We start from the raw sequence: 21,740 nt of genomic DNA on the forward strand, positions 1-21,740 counted from the left end.
AGTTGTTGAAAAGAAAATGAAACAAGTCTTTTGAAATAAATAAGTATTGATTAAGCATTTAATATGTTAAGTTGAAAGCCTTGGCCATTCATGGCAGTAACTGTGTTTTCTTTAATGTCCAACCACTGCACTAAGTAGAAATTCAGTCATCATCCTACTCTGAGTGGACAAATGAGTTATTTTTATTCACTGTTGAAAATAGTGCAGATTTTTTTTTTTTGCTTTCTGTAAAATTAAAATTTTTTTTCAAAAGATACATGGATATGGTATTTAAAAATCAAATCATGTAGAAGAGCTTGGATTGTTAAGCAGACTCTTTGGCCCACCCCGCCTGCTCCCTGGAGAAAATCATGTTTAATCCTTTAACTATTTTTACATTTTTATTCATCCTGTGATGGCTGTGCATACCTGTATAATATGCTTACACTGTTATTTATTGATACAGCAATATTAGACACTGACTATTCTTGCATTAAGAGTTAAGAATTTACCTCACAGATGGCCAGTAGGCACATGAAAAGCTGCTCAGTGTTGCTAATCATCAGGGAAATGCAAGTCAAACCCACCTGTGAGAATGGCGATCATCAAAAAGAATACAAATAAAAAATGTTGGTGAGGATGCGGAGGAAAGGGAACCCTTGTACACTATTGGTGGAACTGTAAATTGGTGCAGCTGCTCTGGAAGACTACATGGAGGTTTCTCAAAAAACTAGAAATAGAACTACCATATGACCAAGTAATTCCACTCCTGGATATGTGTTCGAAAAAAACCCCAAAACACTAATTTGAAAAGATACACACAGCCTAATGTTCATAGCAGCATGATTTACAGTTGCCTAGATATGGAAACAACCTAAGTGTCGATCAATACATGAAGTGAAATAAGTCAGATAGAGAAAGACAAATGCTGTATGATATCACTTATACGTGGAATCTAAAATATGCAACAAACTAGTGACTATAATTTTTTAAAAGTAGACTCACAGATACAGAGAATGAACTAGTGGTTACCAGTAAGGAAAGGGAAGGGGGTAGGTACAATTTAGGGGTAGGGGATTAAGAGGTACAAACTATTAGGTATAAAATAAGCTACAGGGATATATTGTACAACATGAGGAATATAGCCAATATTTTATAACTATAAATGAAGTATAACCTTTAAAATTGTGAATCAGTGTAGTGTACACCTGTAACTTATTCAGTATTATACATAAACATACTTCAAATTAAAAAAATGAACACTCAGTTGTAAACTGACAGAAATCAGTACTCCCCCCAAAATAATTTACCTGACTTTACACAATCAATGACATTGCATTTTTTCTTTAACTGTGTGCAGGCCAAATGTTGTCTCATGACTCACCACTCTGTGATACCGTATTACCATGTCTGTCCTTCAGTTTCCATCCCTTTCACCTTTTAACTTCTCTCACCTAAACTTTTACTATCTCTTCTCTTTCTCTTGATGTTACAATGCTTACATTTTCTTTAATAACCACTGCCTCCGTGTTTTTATAGCTTAGTTTTTAAAGTTGAAAATTAGTAAATAAATAATAATTACATTATGTAATGGACTGTGATTACCTGTCCTTTCCTGTGCAGTTTTTGTTTTTGTTTTTTTTTCCTGAAGTTTCAAATTGCCTTCTTCCCCTTCGCATTGGTTAACTTTATTACCTCCTTTTGTTATTTTAACTTTTCAAGAAAAGTATCAACTCCATCAGGTTTCTCCTTATTCCTGGAGGACTCCAACTTTCAAACACTGATTCCTGTCTAGGGCTGCTGCACAACTGTAATCCTGAGACTTTTCTTCCCTGCTCTAATGGTTTGGATCCAGTGTTCTCCAGATCTCACATCTTCAGCTTTCTCAGTTCATTCCCTTGGTTTCTGGAAAACATTATGAAATGCTTCCTACAAAAAGGCATACAGAAGTAAATTTGTTTGAACATGCCTTTATTTTACTTTTCCACTTCATTGATAATTTGGCTAATACAGAATTCTAGGTTGAAAATTATATTCACTTAAAACATTAATGGCACTGCTCTGTTGTCTTCTTACATCTGTTTTACTAATAAGAAGTTCATTGTTCTCTTCTCATATTTTTTTGTAGGTGACCTAATTTTACCCCTTCAGCTTTAAGGAACTTATTTATTTTATTTATTTATAACTTTTTTATTTTGAAGTAACTTTATACTTAGAGAGGAGTTGCAAAGATAATATAGAGAGTTCTCAAATACCCTTCACCCAGCTTCCTCTATAACTGATGTCTTCCATAGCACAATGTTAAGAAATTAACATTGGTACAATACTATCAGTTAAGGCTTCCCTACAAATATACTTTTTCTATTCCAAGATTCAGTCCAGAGTACCACATTGCATTTATTTGTCATGACTCTTTAGTCTCCTGCAGTCTATGAAATTTCCTCATTTTTTTTCCTGGTCTTTTCATACTTTGACACTTAAAGGTTAAACATCTTGTAGAATATTCCTCAATTTGGATTTGTCTGATATTTTCTCATGATTACATTGAGGTTATGAATTGTTGCTGGGAAGAATATCACAGACATTATTGTCCTTCTAATCGCATCATATCAGGGAGTACATGATGTTTTATTATTGGTGATGTTAACCTTGATGAATTAGTTAAGATAATGTTTGCCAGGTATCTCCACTGTGAAGTTTTTCTTTTTTCCTTTCCATATTTTGTTTATTAGAAGCAAGTGACTAAGTCCATTCAATATTCAAGAGGAAGTGAATTAAGCTCCACCTCCTAGAGGGAGGAGTATCAAAGAATCTGTGGACTTAAATGAATACAACCACAGTAATTAGTAAATATTTTAGAGGAGATTTTTTGAGTCTGCACAAATGTCCTCTTTCTCTTTAAAGAAAATACTATTTTCACTTTTAGCATTCCTCATTGTATCCTTTCTTTTTTCCTGAATATCCATAATTATAATGGGTATTTTAATATATTTTCTGAGGAAATAAAAACCACAATATTTGTTAGCATACGAAAGCTGAGGAAAGAGTGGATAAAATCTCTCTCTGAAACAACTACAGAATCATTTCTTTCACCAAAACATGAACAGACTTTTAATCACGTACAATCAAACATAACTGAAAACAAAGAGGGATTATATTCAGCTACAAGTAACAGAAAGCACCCATACTTTTCCTGATATGAGGAAGGGGCTTATTCTCACATAGAAGGAGTGGGTCAAGGCAGCCACTGCACAGTGCAGCAAACTCTCATGTCCTTGTTTATCGCTGCACCATTGTGAATGTATGGTGAATCAGGAAAACATACTCACTAACAATGTTACCAGCATAAGGTGTTTCCTACACAAATTAGACATGATGAAGCTGTAAATCTACAGAAGGGTAATCTGACAATATTCCCAACCATGAAATTCTGAATTATTTTCCAACTGGACACAGGATGCCTCACAGAAAAATTCAAACTCTGACAGATTTTTATGTAGAATTGTGAAGACATCAGAGGAAAACTACACTTCTGATAATAGGAATCAAACAGTTGTTGGTGGTTTTGAAGATACTCTTGAATACAAAGACCCAGAATCTGGAAAATAGGATGAAAGGTGGTGTCCTCAAACCTCCTATGTATCTGTCTCTCTCCCAGCGTGGTGGCTCCAAAATCTGAAGTATGCCTTCTCATCTGCCTTTAAATTGCACACAGGTGACGCTATTGGTGAATTCTAACATGGAACCACAAAAGGGATAGATTCTGGAAAATCTAGGTCCTAATATTACTCACAGGCAGGATATCTCCAACGCTAGATTTTTTGTCCTATCACAAGTCTTTCTTCTTCAAAGTCTATTCACCAAATACCAGTCAGAAGGAATGAAGAAGCAAATGGAAAAACATAATTTACGTGAATGTACACCCTTTGACAACCTGGCCATACAGAAAAAATTATTCCAAGTATTTAATAGTAGAGAAAATGGAAAAAGGCTCCTATACTCACCACCCCCCAAAAAAGATCTTTCTGTAATAAAGGTACAGTATATATAATAGATTAAGGATATTCGAGAACTGCCACCCAAGGCCAGTAGGAAAATCCCAACAAATACCAAGCCTAATTGCATATTAGAACTACACTTTATGGGGATATATGCATATGTACAGCAGATTCACTGTCACGAAGCAGAAACCAACACACCACTGCAAAGCAACCGCACTCCAACAAAGATGTCAAAAAAAAAAAATACACTTCAATCACCCATAGGTCCAACAGACTTAAAAATGGAAAGAGAAAATATCATTATCTGATTAAAGGAAAAATTGCTACCTTTTAACCGTATGAACTGTTATTAAAAGATGACTTCCAGAATTACCTCACCTAAATATTCATTTTTGAAGGTAACTAGTACAAATCCAATGTCAAGAAAGACACTTTCATAAAGATCCTTAGTAAACACACATATTTATAAATTTTTATAACAAGTCTTTTATATTGAAGATTTTCTAAAACATTATTCTTGGATTACTTTCCAACAAGTTACCTCATGTTACTGACATTTATATTGTTTCTCATGAGAGTTTTCACATATAAGTATGTGGGCCCACTGAAGTCTTTCCTAGGCTCTATAAAAACTAGATTTATTATCTAGTGAACCCTTTCATGCTTTTGCAAAGTAGAGAGATCAGAGAAGGTTTTCCCACATTCTTCATATTTACATGGTTTCTCTGTAGTATGCATGTGTCTCTGAATGCCTAAGACAAATGTAGGCTTTCCCACATTCCTACATTCATAAGGCTGCTCTCCAGCGTGAATTCCTTCATGCACTTGAACATAAGTGGAAGCAAAAGTTTTCCCACATATTGTACAGTCATAGGTTTTTTCTAGTATGAGTTCTTTCATGTTTTTGAAGAGAACTAGAAAAACGAAATGCTTTAGAACATATTTTACACACACACAGTTTCTTGCCAGTGTGAGTCCTTTCACATGTTTGAAGAAAACTGGGAATAATAAATGCTTTCCCACTTCTACACATTTATATGGTTTCTCTCCGGTGTGCAGGCTCATGTGTCTTTGAATGCCTGAGAGAGAAAAATGTAGGCTTTCCCACATTCCTTACATTTATAGGGTCTCTCTCCAGTGTGAATTATTTTCATGCACTTGAACATAAGTGGAACTGAAGGTTTTCCCACATATTTTACATTCATAGTTTTTCTCCAGTATGGTTTTTTTCATGTTTTTGAAGCTATCTGGGAATGCTAAATACTTTATAACATGTTTTACACACATACAGTTTCTCTCTAGTGTGAGTTCTTTCAAGTATGTGAAGAGAACTGGGATATTGAATGCTTTCCCACATTCTTCACATTTATATGGTTTCTCTCCAGTGTGCAGTCTCTTGTGCCTTCAAATGCCTGAGGGACAAACGAAGGCTTTCCCACATTCCTGACATTGATAGGGTTTCTGTCCAGTGTGAGCTCTTTCATGCACTTGAACGTAAGTGGAAGCGAAGGATTTCCCACATACTTTACATTCATAGGGTTTTTCTCCAGTATGGGTTCTTTGATGTTCTTGAAGCTATCTGGGAATACTAAATGCTTTACAATATGTTTTATACACATATGGTTTCTCTCCACTGTGACTCCTTTCATGTATTTGAAGAGAACTGGGGTTAATGAATGCTTCCTCACATTCCTTACATTCATAGGATTTTTCTCCGGTGTGATCTCTTTCGTGTTTTTGGAAACCTTTTGAGAACGTAAACCTTTATGCCATTGCTTATATTCATAGGGCTACTCTCCAGAGTGAACTCTTTCATGTGTTTGGAAACCTTGATGAATGATTACTGAAACTTTTTCCACATTGTTGGAATTCATACAGTTTCTCTCCTGTGTAAGTTCCTTGTGAGTGCCTCTGTAAGGAAGTGTAATATTTGTAAACTTTCCCACTTTCCTTACATTTATATGTATTATACAGCCCTGATCATATTTTTTTAAAATCTTGAGGTTTGTGTTCAGTGTGACATTTCATGTGTCTATTAAGAGATGAACGATACATGAAGACTTTTCCACGTACACTGCATTCACATGGTTTTAATCCAGGAGTTTTCTTGTTCTGGTCGAGAGGTGGAGTAAGGTTGAAGTTTCTTGCACGTGGACTACTGTCTTTACGCTCAGAGAATCTCACTGTCATATGATTTCTTGGTTTTCCCCCCTGGTTTTTGTACTGCTCTTCAATGTCATCACCATCCCATTTTGTTCCTGCTGAGGCCAGCTTCCTGAAGGTTTCCTGCATCACATCTCTGTAGAGTTTCTTCTTTGTAGGATTCAGTAGAGCCCACTCCTCCAGGATGAAGTTCACAGCCACATCCTTAAAGGTCACTTAGTCCATATCCAGCTTTTTGGGGTCTCCCCGAGTCCCTCCTACATGTCCCACGACGAGTGCAGAAACGACTGGGACAGTTAAGGGCGGGGGACGCCTGATATCGTCTGTGGGATGTCAGAGTCCGTGGGGTGTTGGAGTCCGTGGCGACTTTCTTGCTGGTGTGGTGCATCGCCCCGCCCACCTGTATCTTGCCTGCAGATACAATGTGATGTTCTGTGTGATGTTACTGTGATGTACTAAAGGTCATTTTCTATTTCCCTCACGTTTGTACAATTTTTAATTGTGACTCTTATATAAGGAAGACCTATCTATACCTTCTTCCCCAATTCTTTGTTTATTCAGACATTTATTTTTACCACTATGGTACGGATTCATGAGTATTTATTTATAGAGTTATGATCCAATCCCATTGTTACATGCAAATCTCAGATATGCCAGGTTCGGTTCCAGACCACCTCGATGAAGTGTGAATATCTCAGTAAAGCCAGTCACACGAATTTTTTGGTTTCCCAGTGCATGTAAAAGTTAGGTTTACACTATACTGTAGTCTGTTAAGTGTACAGTAGCATTACATCTAAAAATATAATACATATACCTTAATTAAAAAATACTTTATTGAGCTTCCCTGGTGGCGCAGTGGTTGAGAGTCTGCCTGCCGATGCAGGGGACACGGGTTCCAGCCCTAGTCCGGGAAGATCCCACATGCCGTGGAGCAAGTAAGCCCGTGCGCCACAGCTACCAAGCCTGCGCTCTAGAGCCCGCGAGCCACAACTGCTGAGCCTGTGCTCTAGAGCCCGTGAGCCACAACTACTGAGCCTGTGCTCTAGAGCCCGTGAGCCACAACTACTGAGCCCACGTGCCACAACCACTGAAGCCTACGCACCTAGAGCCTGTGCTTCACAACAAGAGAAGCCACTGCAATGAGAAGCCTGCGCACCCAACGAAGAGTAGCCCCTGCTCAACGCAACTAAAGAAAGCCCGCGTGCAGCAACGAAGACCCAACGTGACCAAAATAAATAAATAAATAAATTTATTTTTTAAAATGTCCAGGATACAATCCAAAATTACTCAACATACTCTGTATCTGACCATGATACAAGATAATCCACAAGTTAGAATTATTAGACAAAGATTTTAAAGCAGGTATTATAACCATCATCCATGGAGTAAAGGTAAGCATGCTTACAATAAAAGGAAAGGCAGAAGTTCTCAGCATCAAAATGTGGCAGAGTTGGACAGCCACATGCAAAAAAGAAACTTTGACCTGCATACCTCATATGTTTTATAAAAACTAACTCAAAATCACTCGACCTAAATCTAAACCTAAAACTGTAAAACCTTTTAAATATAGGATAAAATCTTTGTGGCCTGAGGTTAGACCAAGGTTTTTAATACAACATCAGAAGTACAATCCATAAAAGAAAAATTGATAAACTGGATTTCATAAAAACTAAAAACTTTTGCTCTGTGAAAAATTCTGAAAACACCAGACACAGACTGGAAGAAAATATTTGAAAATCATACATCTGACAATGTACTTTTATCTAGAATATATAAAGAATTCTCAAACCTCAACAGTTATGTGAACAACAGTACACTTTTTAAAAATTGGCAAAGGATCTGGGCACTTCACTAAACATTATACATGTGGCAAATAAGCACATGAAAAGATGTTCAACATCGTCTTTTATTTGGGGGAATGCAAATTAGTACCACAACAAGATACCTGTATACACCTATTAGAATGGCTAAAATAAAAAACAAGGACACCAAAACCCTGACAGTTAGAAGTACCGGGGAGATTGCAGAGCAACTGGAACTTCCTTGCTGGTGGGAATGCAAAATGACACAGCACCTTTGGAAAACATTTTGGAATTTTGTTATAAAAGTTAAACATACACTTAACCATATGACCTTGCATCCACTCCCAAGTATTCACCCCACCTTTGAATATATATGGCAGATTTATTTATAATCACCCAAACTGGAAACACCCCAAGTGTCCTTCAGCTGGTGAATGGATGAAATATTGTGGTATATCCATACATTGGAGTACTCTTCCCCAACGTAGAGAAATGAATCATTAATACACACAACCACATGGATGAAATTCAGATGCATTATGCTAAGTGAAAGCATCCAGCATCAAAAGGCTACCTGTTGAATGATTCCATTTGTATGATGTAATAGAAAAATCAAAACTATACAAAAGGCGAACAGATCAGTGTTTTCTAGTGTGTGATGGAGGAGGGAGTTTGACTGAAGAGACATCATGAAGGAGGTTTTGGAAGTGACAGCAGTTCTTCTACATTTGAATTTTGGAGATAGCTACATGACTTAATGCATTTATCAAAACTCATAGAACTATGTAGCAGAAAGAATGAATTTTACTGTATGTAAATTAATACATTTTCAGAAGTGTGAGACAACTCTTATCTTTGCGAAATTGCAGTCTAAAAAGGGAGAGAGATTTTCTAGTTTATTTTTATTTTAACAATCCAAAGAATTTCCTGCTCAGCCTCATGCCTATGCCTCAATGTCATGCAACATGTCTCTTTATCAAGGATGATAGGAGTTGGGCTTCCCTGGTGGTGCAGTGGTTGAGAGTCCGCCTGCTGATGCAGGGGACACGGGTTCGTGCCCCGGTCTGGGAAGATCCCACATGCTGCGGAGCGGCTGGGCCTGTGAGCCGTGGCCGCTGAGCCTGCGCGTCCGGAGCCTGTGCTCCACAACGGGAGAGGCCACAACAGTGAGAGGCCCGCGTAAGGCAAAAAAAAAAAAAAATGATAAGAGTTAGAGCCAGAGGGACTCCTGAAAATGATTTTGTGCAATTCCATCATTTTATAAATAAGGAGTAATGAGAAGCTTAGTTCCTTGAGCAAAGTTGAGTTATTTAGTAATGGGGAAGAATGAGCCATGGAAGCAGTAAACAAATTCAGACAGGCAGTAACAGTAGTAGTTAACGTATCTGATCCCCTTCAGTGTGCTGGGTTTCTAAATGCTTTTTTAAAATCCATTTTCTCATTTTATCCTTTGAGCAATAATATGAGGTAGGTATTTCTGTTATTCCCAGCTAAAAGTGAAGAAACTGAGAATTGGAGAGAGAAGTTGCCTAAAATTATATGACTGGGAGGTGGAGCAGAGTCTCCTGGACTAGAATCTAACTCATACAAGAAAGAAAGTATGATATGTCAGAACCTACAAGCAGTTCAGTGTTTGGGAACCATGATATTTGTGGCAATAGATAAAACAGAAAAGGTAGGCAGAGGTCAGTAGGATGTTATGTACTACTTGATTTTGTTTTTTTCTGCAGCCATAGTAAATGAGGAACCATTGAAAGTTTTCAGCAGATAATTAGATGGTCGGTCACCTTTTCATTTTAGACCATTTAGTATTTGTATGGAGGATAAATTTATAGGGAATAATTTTGAGACCAATCAGCAAGGACAGTAAGGACTTTTGGTAAGATACCAACTAAAACAGAAGTTGTAAGGTATATTTGGGACCAGTTTAAGAGATGTTTGTGTAATAAAATTGACAGGACTTGGTGATTAATTAGATGTGAGAAAAGAGATGAAAGGTACCAATGATGACTACTACCAGTTGAAATGGAGAATACAGGAAAGCGATAGGTATAATGTAGAATTGTCTATCTCCCTTCAATTCTGTCGATTTTGCTTCTTATGGTTTGGGTCTCTGTTGTTAGGTACATATATGTTTCTAATTGTTATATCTTCTTGGTGGAGTGACACATTTATTATTATAAAGTATCCTTACTTGTCTCTAGTAGTAATTTTTATCTTATTGTTCTAGTATTAATATAGCCATTCCAACTCTATTTGCACAGTGTATCAGTTTTCTGTCCTTTTACTTTTAGCCTATTCATGTCTTTGAATTTAAAGTGAGCCTCTGCTAGAAAGCATATAGTTGTATCATGTTTTTTCTTAATCCAGTCTGTCAATTTCTGCCTTTTGATTGGAGTGTTTAATACATTCATGTTTAATGCAATTAATGCTAAGGGCTTCTGCCATTTTGGTATTTGTTTTCTATTTGTCTTCATGTCTTTTATCTTTTTTGTTCCTGTGTTTCTCCATTACTGACATTTTGTGTTAAACAAATATTGCTCATGTGTTATTTTAATTACCTTGTAATTTCTTTTAATATATGTATGTATGTGTATGTATATATGTATGCATATATATATATATACACACATACATATATATGTATGTATGTATGTTTTTTTAAGTTATTTTCTTAGTGGTTGCCTGCTTTGGGGATTGCAGTTCACATCTTAAAACAGTCTAGTCTGGGGCTTCCCTGGTGGCGCAGTGGTTGAGAGTCCGCCTGCCGATGCAGGGGACGCGGGTTCGTGCCCCGGTCCGGGAAGAGCCCACATGCTATGGAGCGGCAAGGCCCGTGAGCCATGGCCGCTGAGCCTGCGCGTCCGGAGCCTGTGCTCCGCAATGGGAGAGGCCACAACAGTGGGAGGCCCGCGTACCGCAAAAAAAAAAAAAAAACAGTCTAGTCTGGATTAATACCAACTTTATTTCAATAGCACGCAAAAGCTTTTCTCCTACATAGCTCTGCCTCCACTTCTGCTGTTTTTTTCACTAATTACATCTTTGTATATTGTACCCATCAACACAGATTTGTAATTACTGTTTTATTAAGTTGTGTTTTAAACTAGATACAGGAAAAATGAGTAAAAAATGCATTTACACTGTCTTTTATATTTATCTATGTAGTTACTTTACCTGGTGTTCTTTATTTCTTCATGTGTATTCCAGTTATCATTTAGTGTCTTTTCATTTCAGCCTGAAGGACTCCCTTTAGTATTTCTCATAGGTGCAGATGTGCTAGTGATAGATTCCTTCAGTTTTTATTAATCTGGGAACATCTTAATTTATCCTTATTTTTGAAAGATAATTTTTCTGTATATAGAATTCTTGATTGACAGGTTTTTCCCTTTTATCTCTTTGAATATATCATCCCGTTGCTTTCACACCTCCGTGATCTCTGATGAAAAAAATCAGCTTTTTTCTTAGTGATGATCCCTTGTAGATGATGATTCACTTCTATCTTGCTGCTTTCTAGATTCTGTCTTTGTTTTTCGCTTTAAACAGTTTGATTATTGTGTCTCAGTGTGAATTTCTTTTCACTTAACCTACTTGAAGTTAACTGAGCCTCTTCAATGTGTATATTAATGTTTTTCATCAAATTTGGGGAGTTTTCAGCCATCATTTCTTCAAATATTCTTTCTTTTAAAAACCTAGGACCAATAAATCTCTCCCTCTTTGCTGAGAGGCTTTGTGTGCATGTTGGGGCCCCCATCAACACTCAGCCAGACAGTTGACAATGCTACCATAGCCTTCACTTTCTGCTTTTGCAGAACCTCAAAGGATAGGCATAAGTGAGAGTTTGGTTCTTCTCAGCCCTTTCCTGAGTAGACTCACAGCCCTAAGCATGTATGTGGCCTTCTAGATTCCAAGGAGTATGTCAGCTTTTTCTTTTAAGCTTTTTGTTTAGTCTGTTTATTGTTTGGCCCAAGTATTATTCTTTGTTTTGGACATCCATGAAGTTAAAACACTTTCCTATAATTGTTTTAGACAAACACATGCCATTCTCTACCCCGGAAGAAGACTTTTTGCATTGGGTATTTCCAAGGAAGGTTAAATAGAAAAGTATTTTAAGTGGGGTCCTCCAAAGAAACAATGATGATTCTTTGGGAAAGAAGTTTTGAAAGGGCTCCAGCTCTGTTCTGTTCCCTCTGGTGACTACCAGGCTGCTGGGGAGTAGAAAGTGGAACTAGGCAAGTTAAAACACCACAAAACTTGCTCTTCTTACCAAGATTCAGACATTTTCTTTATTAAACACTCCCTGAGTTACTGGAACCCTTGATTAATTTCCAGAGTCTGAAAGGGTTGATTTGATTGTTTTTTCCCAGTTTCTGATTCCTTTCACAGAGGAGTGGATTTTTGGAGATCACCATGTTTACTGACATTACCTCTTTCATAGTTTGGGGGACTTTTCCCCTTTATTTCTGAGAATTATAAGGATCGGAAAGTTAATGAGTTCTGTTTGCGACATGTTGAATGATGCTTTCTATGGCACATCTTGGAGATGTTAAATTCATAGTTTAGGAATCGGGATCTTGATGTACCTATCCATTTATAGATGATAGTTAAAACCATTAGAGTAGATAAGATTGCCTTTAAAAAAATGTTTAGGACTTCCCTGGTGGCGCAGTGGCTGAGAGTCCACCTGCCGATGAAGGGGGCACGGGTTTGTGCCCTGGTCCGGGAAGATCCCACATGCCGCGGAGCGGCTGGGCCCGTGAGCCATGGCTGCTGAACCTGTGCGTCTGGAGCCTGTGCTCCGCAACAGGAGAGGCCATAACAGTGAGGCCCGCGTACCGCAAAAAAAACACACCAAAAAACAAACAAACAAAAAAAAGTGTTTATAATGAAATGACCAAAGGGCTTCTATATTTGAGTAGATAATTGCTGAAGGAAGAAGTGAAAAATTACTCATGATGCACATTTGATATCTACAAATTTATGGTCTCAAATCTCATCCAGTCTCTCAGACAGCCTATCAATCTTATTCTTTTTTTCAGCTTCCTCATTACCTTAGCAATTACCTAAACCTCCTTAAGTCTTCTTAATTCCCTTGTCACTCCCAGTTAACTTCCCCTTACTCTGTCTTCTACTTCAAGAAAATTTGAGCCATATAACTTCTCTCAAACTATCATTCCTCCCCCTTTTAATTTGCTTTTATCCACAGGTAATGATAGAGGAGAATTGAGTGTACTCATGAAAAGATTCATTTAGATATTCTAGGCTGAGCAGGTAAGGGAGAGTGTCCAGGAGGGACTGATAGGTCCCTCCTGATAGACATTGGAGGGATCCAGGGACTACAGGTTTCTCAGTTTGAATAATGAGGTTTTTTAGAACAAATCAAAATATGATTTCTGTAGAGTGAGTTATATATAAAAGTCTGGTAAGAAATTGTATATATGCTACAAATGGACGTTTAGTTGAAAGTTATTCATTGAGCAAAGGGTGTGTTTTTTACTTAGCTGTAACAAATGCCAGACATTTAAAAATGTCCCTGTAGTGGGTTGAATTGTGCCTCCCAGAAAGATATGTTTAAGTCCTGATCCCCAGTATCTGTGAATGTGACCTTCTTGGGAAATAGTTATTTGCAGATGAGGTGAATTAAGATAAAGTCATACTATGCCTAGTGTCTAGGATTTAGGACCTAGTGCACCCTAAATCCAATGACTGGCATCCATGTAAGGAAGGGAGAAGACACAGAGACACAGGGGAAAAGGCCATGTGAAGACAGAGGCAAAGATTGGAGAGCTGCACCTACAAGCCGATGAATGCCAAGGATTGCCAGAAGTCACCAGCAGCTAGGATGAGGCAAGGGAGTATTCTTCTCTAGAGCCTTTGATGGGCGCATTGTGCTACTGACACCTTGATTTGGGGCATCTAGCTCCATAACTGTGAGAGAGAGAATATCTGTTGTTTTTAAGCCACCCCGTTTGTGATTTTTTGTTTTTGCTTTTTTATAGTAGCCCTTGGAAACTAATATAGCCCCTCAGTTCACTCCTGAAATTATTTTAATTGATAAATATGCAGGTATGTTATCAAATGACAAACTTAGAAATAACATCAGTAATCTATAAAGTATGTTTTATATATTACATTAGCTTAAGTTTGAGGGTAACACTTTGAAAATGAGATTGTAGGCAGAACTATGGCAGCTAGATAATTGGCTCTTGATGGGTACCTCAAATACATAAAGCTTAAAAGATCTGATTTAGTTCCATTTATCCTTTCAAGTCTATGATTCCATTTGAAAATCTCAGCAAATTTTTTTTCTGAGAGAAATTACTGTTAACATCATGTTAGGAAATAATCTACATAATTTCTAAATATGAATCTTCTACTTAAATCCTTTTAAAATACTACCACATTTTAATAGTTGTGTAATACAGCTTGACATTTTATTAATAATATAGGTGAAATAAGCAATTTTTTTCCTATATTCAGTGTATTAAACCAAAATCATTTTGATTACATCCTTGAGATATTCTTAGAGAAATAAAATTTGGAATTTCTTCTTGATATGCTTTTGATACTTGTGATGCAGATATTTCACAGATCTTGATCCATGTAACAGATCAACTGTAATTTTTTTTTAATTAGGCTTTACCTTTTTCAAGACTATATCTTATATGACTATCAGTTCTCTATTGCTCCTACAGCAAACTACCACAAATTTAACAGCTTAAAATAACACACATTTTTATATCACTGTTTAAGTCTGAAGTCCTAGTAGGCTCAGCCGGGGTCCTCTGCTTAGCCTCTCACAAAGGTGAGATCAGGGTGTTGGCTGGGCTGTGTTCCCGCCCGAAGGCTCTGGGAGAGCATCTGCTTCCAGACTTACGCTATCAGCCAGATTCAGCGTTTGCTGTTGTAGGGCGTAGGTCCCTGTGTTCTTGCTGCCTGTCAGCAGGTGGGCAGTGGGGCTGGCATTTGCTCCTGGAGCTGACCCACGTTCCTTCTCACACTTTCCACGTGGCACCCCTCCAGCAACAGCGGGTCAAGTTCCTCTCACACTTCTGATTTCTCTGATTTTTCTTGCTGCGTCTCTCTGATTCCAGCTGAAGAAAGCAGTCTCCTTTTAAGAACTTATGTGATTAGATTGGGCCCACGCAGATAATTCAGAACACTCTCCCTTTGTTAACCTTTATAAACTTAGTTACATCCCTTTTGCCATGTAATAAAACATATTCACAAGTTCCAGGGATTAGGGCACAGACATCTTTGTGGGGGATTGGGGCATTTTGCCCACCGTAAGTAACTAATATCAACAGTTTTGATAATTATTAGTTGCATTAATTATAAAAAGTATTAACCCTACTAAAAATAATTATAAAAATAATTAAAATAATTGTAAATACAGAAAAGATATTATAGTGTATTTAGTTAGTATAAGAACCCTGTACCTCCCTGTATCCATATATTATAAAGTATAATGATAATGTTTGCTAAGAGGTAAGAAATTTAGAAATTGTCTTACACCATAGAAAACACACTTCTTTGTGGAAAAGGTTAATAAACTGAAATGTCATTCCCCTAATGACAGTTGAATTGTACAACATAATTTACTTATTTTGAGATTTTATCCAACTTTCATTGCTTGAAATCAATTGGATACCCACACCTCTTAGGAGTAGACTAGAAAGTCCACACACAAACCATGTCCCCATCATTTCTCATTTATCTTACAGTTTGCTGCTGAGTAGGTGGGGACTTGAATTTCTTTCTCATTTGGTACCAGTAGCTCCATGTGGTTACAAATGACTCTCTCAAGATAACGGAAGCTTCTTAAAATCAGAGACTCTGACTTGTTCAGATTTGTATCACCAGTGCCTGGCACATTACAGATGTTCCACAAATATTTGTTGAAAAACGACTGAACTCATGAATATTACAGCTAACAAATGTTTATTAAACAGCCAGTGTGTACAAGTTGATCACCCATTGATTCAGTGTTTACTGAATGATCTCGTGCCTTCAAGCCGTCACTACCTGATTTCTTTCTGATTATTCTTGGCCACTGTTGCTGTAAAAGAACAGAGGTCTCTACTACAGGTGATTTAGTACAAAAAGCCTGAACTAGAAACCAGATGCCTTGAATTCTGCTCTGATATTAATAAATTGTATGTTTCCCAAGCAAATTAATTAATTTCTGAGCCCCAACTTACTCATCTATAAAATGAAAATGTAAAATAAGATCCTTAAAATTTCTTCCAGCTTTTAAATTTTTACACTTAGAATTTTTCTTTTGAAGTAAAATGGGAAACTTGAAAGATAAAAGAGTTCAAGATTGATCCTAAACATAAACCCTCATTTAATTGTTTTTAGCCCTTGTCTGGCTGTTAGCATTCATAAGATGCAAGTCGTTTTACCTTAAACCTCAACTGCCTTTATTTTTAATGTCTTTAAGAATTTTGTCTCAACCATTTATTTATCCTTTCATTTAATTTTTCAAGACTGAAAGAGGAAGAAAATTTCAATGAGATACCTCAAATGCAATTTTTTAAAATAAAACAAACATAAAGAATAGGGGATAATATCTGACATGGACACTATAGATTTTCTATTAGTAAGTCAAAAGCAGGGCCAGGTAAAAGAAGCCAGCTGAATTGAATTTTCTTATTATCCAAGTTCTACTATCAGACTGGGAAAAAATATTGCTTCTTTCCCTTAAGTAACAACAATTTTAAGGGAAGGACTAAAGCTAATAGTTTATCCATTATGAACGTGACGATATACCAGTTAACCAAATTTTTATGTGCCCCACCCATTATACGCAAAATGAAAGGACTTTTTTCTGAAATACAGAAGTAGTTAGTTCCAGTAGAACTATCTTATAACTTAGAGGGAGAATATATAAGGATCACTCCGTGTACCAGAACCTAATAGTCTTAATTCTGTGAGACCTAAAAATTCTGTTAAATTTGAAATGTAGTGTTTGCCCCACTCTTATTTTTGCCTTGTGAAGAAACTCAGTACACTACAAAATTATTAACTGATTTTATTTGAAGTAGTTCTAAGATATTTCCTGCCTCTAGGCATTATATTCAAGACCTAGACAATAGTTTTTAAGGAAGGGCGGATACGAGCCTTGAACATTATGTATTGTTATACCTGGAAGAGATTTTTGAGATCATCTGTTAGAAACCCTCTTATTTTGTAGATAAGGAAACTGAGGAAACAGCTTTTATTTTCAGTTCTTAGCAGAATCATGACTTTAAAGTCATGTACTGCACTGTGTGTTTGATGGCATTTTAAAATAAAAACATGAAGTATTTTGCAACTACTCAAAAGTATAGTATGACCAGAAGAGAAATTATTTTAAATTATTATTTAATTTAGATAAAGTGAATTACTATTCATTTATTATTTTTCTGTTTAGGTGAAAAGAGATTTGAATGTCCGGAATGTTCTAAAAGATTTATGCGGAGTGATCATCTCTCCAAACATGTCAAAACGCACCAGAATAAGAAAGGTGGTGGGACAGCTCTTGCCATTGTTACCTCCGGAGAACTGGACTCATCTGTAACAGAGGTGCTTGGCTCCCCAAGAATTGTCACAGTTGCAGCCATTTCTCAAGATTCAAACCCAGCAACTCCCAATGTTTCAACCAACATGGAAGAATTCTGAAAAGTTATTTATAACAGAGACCTCTAGTGCTGCACTTAAGTTTACACACATTTGAAAATCTGGAAATGGGCTGGTCAGGTGAATTACAAAGTAGGAAATCATGTTTTCATTCTTGGCTTCTTTAAGTATTCCAAGATTTTGGGTCAGCACATGAAGTGTTGAATTTTTAAAAATATAAAAAGCAAACTGATGTACTGGAAACAGGTAGAAAAGTATTTCCTCCATATTATACGTTGTAGTTATTTGGAGATCTATCACATAATCTTTAAACTGAATCTTCCCCTCTCTTAACATCATGTGTTAACATGTTTAAAAAGACAGACCTCAGTAGTTTGTAGGCTGGACCTTAATTGGACTTGTTTTCTTTGAAAGTACTTTGTTATAAATTCAGTCAGTAATAATTTATGTGGATTTATTTTTTTTTGCAGTAGCACAGAAAACAAATAGTTAACTGATGATAGAGATAATACTTTATTTCCTTAGCTTGATTTTTGAAAAATCAACTGAAAATAGTTTTGGCCGTCTTTTCTAAATATTAGAAATTCTTCAACAGTTGAATTAGGTAAGTTCCAAAAAAGTAATCTGAGAGGCATCTCAGATCTTTATTACCACTACATTGTAGTAGTGCGTATGCAGACAATCAGTGAAGTCCAAGTACTTTCTCCATTTGGAGACAAAAGAGGAACTTAGAGCTAAACCTTAGGTTAAATTTTAGATTGAAACCTTAGGAAAATACTGGGGGGAAAACAAAACTCATAATAGCTTCAGAAAAATAAAATGAGGCAATTTAACAGGTAAGGTTTTGAAGTTAGGATTGATTATATTCCTAACCCTAGGTTGAACCACAAAGTTCATTTTAAATGTTTATATTGGAAATATTTGCATAGAGTTTAAATCGTTCTGTAGTTTCGTATTCTGTAAATATGAATTATGTTGACAATGTGCAAAATTCTTTATGCTTTGACTTGTTAGCCAAAGAAAGAATTATCACACTTTTTTTAAGGCCAGCAGAAAATTATCTTTTAACTACTTTACAATTTCTGTTTTCCTCTTTACTAAAAATTAGCGAATCCCATTTTATTTCTAGCACTGTGTTAGAGGCTGATTAAGAATTTATAACACAGTAATTTCTTTATGTTATGCCAATACCTGAATTTTCCCTAAGAAGACAGCCTAACAAATATATAACAGATGTGATACTATGAAACAAAAATTATTTTTTAAAAATCAGAATAATTTCAGTCAATTAAGTGACTAAAGAAAAATGTATTTCATTGTTTATACAAGGGTCTTAATAGGAAAGATGGCCAAAAGTTTCATATAAAAAAAATTGGGAGTATACCAGTAGCTTAAATATTAGTAAGATATTTAATAGTTTAAAAATATATTTACAAAGAATTATAATGGAATTGGAATTGACCATTTGAAAACTAAAGTTTTTAACTGCTCGGTTTATTAACACCATTAGTTTGGGGACTGTTTGAACATAGGTGTATGTTTTCTTGTGCATTCCCTATTATTTCAGGAAAAGTACTACTCATGCGAATTCTCTTCCGAAATTGTGATGTTTCTTGTATTTTTGATGAAGGAGAAATACTGTAATGATCACTGTTTACACTATGTACACTTTAGGCCAGCCCTTTGTAGCGTTATATAAAACTGAAGGTCTTTTGTGCTTTCAGTTTGTATAAAAAAGCTTTGAGATTAAAGGAAAAAAAAAATTTTTACACTGTGGTTATAAATTTCAAGTTTCTTAAAGCTTTTGTAGACTTGTAACAAAGTCTTTAAATTTTAGTTGGATTTTGTAAATTGTTTTGTATATTTTATTTAACGTACTCTTAACAACTGATGTATCTGGCTTTAAAACATCAGAATCAGTTTGTTGCTTTGTTTGGTACAGAGGAGCATTTGGTAGTATTAATTTTAATTTTATTATATAGGAGCTGAAACATCAAATATATATTTTATCTATCATTATGCTACACAATCAGTGCTATAAATTTTTTTATGCAAAGAAACTTTCGTAATGTTTGAATCATGTTTCCTCAGAGTGACACTTTTTGTTGTTGTTAATACCGAGTATGAGCTCTCTGCACCATTATTCCATGAACCAATTTTAATGCATACCTATGTATGCTCCTCAGAAATCGAAGTTATTTTTTAATCAACAATGAGGCCTATTATAAATTTAACAAACTGAATTTGGATAGCTTTATAGCATATAAAATATATTAATTTGTGTTAGCAGGTGCACATTTCACCACTGAAATTAGAAATCTTTTGACAGTCTGTTCTGCATACCATTCTGAATCCACTCTTCTGTCTTATAAGAATCGTAAATTTCAGTGTCCTTTATTTGACTCAGTGGGATATAGCTGTTATAAGTAATAGGGCACAGATGTGCAGTAGAGTCTTGTTTAATGACATTTCACTGTTCATTCCCTTTGCCACTGTTATAAAACTTTTCTTTATTGTAATTATCAGTGCAAAGCTATGTATTTATCATGGTAGAACTCCAGTGTTAGAATAGTTTTTTCTTACAGTATACTTTCTTTGGTTAGGTTTGTGTATGTGTTGCTGATTACATTAGAACTTGATGTTAAGTCATTATTTATCACACTCTCATGAGAGCAGTAATCAAAGTGTGTAATCTAGGAGAAAAAGTTAATTTGTCAAACTTAGATAAGCATGATGTTTAGGTCCTATTTTTCAATTTTATAACTGTTTTATTGCAACAATATTTGTATTTAAGTCTTCATTTTAATGCCTTGTGGTGTTTTTTTATGCATGTCACTAAGTTGTCATCCCACATAAATTGATGTGCAGCATAGGGTATTAAATCTACATAATGATTTTAAAACAGAAATAGTTGATGGTAAAATGTAAATGTTTTGCAAAAATTCCTTATAAAAAGTTTTGTAGTAACATTTCACTTGTAAATTTTTTTTTGTAAAAAAAAAGAAAAAAAAAAAAAGATGAGTCCAGAAAAAAACCTGTTTCCCATATCCTAGAATTTAGACAATTATTCTGCCAGCAAAGCCTCTGGGGCTGTAATTGACATTTTTACAGTGCTGATTTGTATAAAATTTGTTTTTTGTGGATTTGGAAATAAAATCATGTACAAGTTGTTGCCTGCAATAACAATTGCAAGTAACCTATTAAAAATTCCCTTGAGTTTAACATGTTTCTTCATTTAATTATGTATGCTATAAAACAGCAATAAATTGTTTGAACTATCAACCTTTTTATAATGATGAACACTGGAAAGTAAATGCTTCTCACTAGAAAACATATTGGCAACTCTTCATAATTCCTGGTATTAAGATCCGGTCACCATTTCTCTCTCTGAACATACCGCCAAAGAACACCAATTCAAATTTCATGTTAATTTGTAGCCATTGCTCTAGACATGTATGGAAATTAAAATTTGATTTAGGGACATTTCTTACTTAAATATTTTTAAACAGTAAATGTTAGGAAATTGTAGGAAGACCTAAAAACGAAAACATAATTAAGATGTTATTTAAGCTTACAGAAACACTAAGAAGCAATGTATGCCATGTATATAGACGCCACAGTCTATAAGCAGAAGCTATTGTCTTTTCCTCTTGGGAGAGCCCTGCAAATCTCATGCAGAACCTTAATGGACATAATGAATACATTACTATAACAACTTTAGTTAACAGATTTCCAAACCCAGGACAGATTAGATACGGCCAAGTGAGGGGCAGGGGATGTTAGGCAGCAGGGAAGTACATTGATCTACTAACAGAAGATGCCAAAAATTCTTTTTAAATCTGTAGCGACCAATACTGTTTGGGTAGATCACGTTGTATAGTAAAACCCTAAGGTAAAGACATGGCTAGTGTAATAATATGTGTTCATTAACAATTCCTGAATCAAGAAACAGTTAAATTTATTCTACTCTGCCAAACAAAACTAGTAAGGAATAAATTTTTCAAAAGATTTGTATCAAACTAAAAATGTAAACTTCAGTTATCTGAAAAATTCACATTTGGAAGCATCAGAATGATATTGTATAAAAGGGATAATGCAAGTAGTAAACTTTTTCTATATTTTTTTATTTTTTATGTGGTAGTACCAGTTTGATTCTTGGACTTCTAGGAACTTCATA

At 35.6% G+C, this 21,740-nt stretch overlaps 1 protein-coding gene across 2 annotated transcripts in view; it reads left to right on the plus strand.

Moving 5' to 3' along the window:
* The window catches only part of SP4 (Sp4 transcription factor), a 72,657-nt gene extending 51,872 nt beyond the window's left edge, over positions 1-20,785 (plus strand). For both annotated transcript variants that reach the window (XM_032643670.1, XM_032643671.1), the window contains exon 6: positions 17,358-20,785. In XM_032643670.1, the coding sequence (XP_032499561.1) occupies positions 17,358-17,605 (248 nt within the window). In that variant the 3' untranslated portion in view covers positions 17,606-20,785. The remainder of the gene's footprint in view (positions 1-17,357) is intronic.
* The last annotated feature ends 955 nt before the right edge of the window (positions 20,786-21,740 follow it).

The sequence above is a fragment of the Phocoena sinus genome, chromosome 9 (assembly GCF_008692025.1).
Source record: "Phocoena sinus isolate mPhoSin1 chromosome 9, mPhoSin1.pri, whole genome shotgun sequence".
In the NCBI taxonomy this organism is placed as follows: domain Eukaryota; kingdom Metazoa; phylum Chordata; class Mammalia; order Artiodactyla; family Phocoenidae; genus Phocoena; species Phocoena sinus.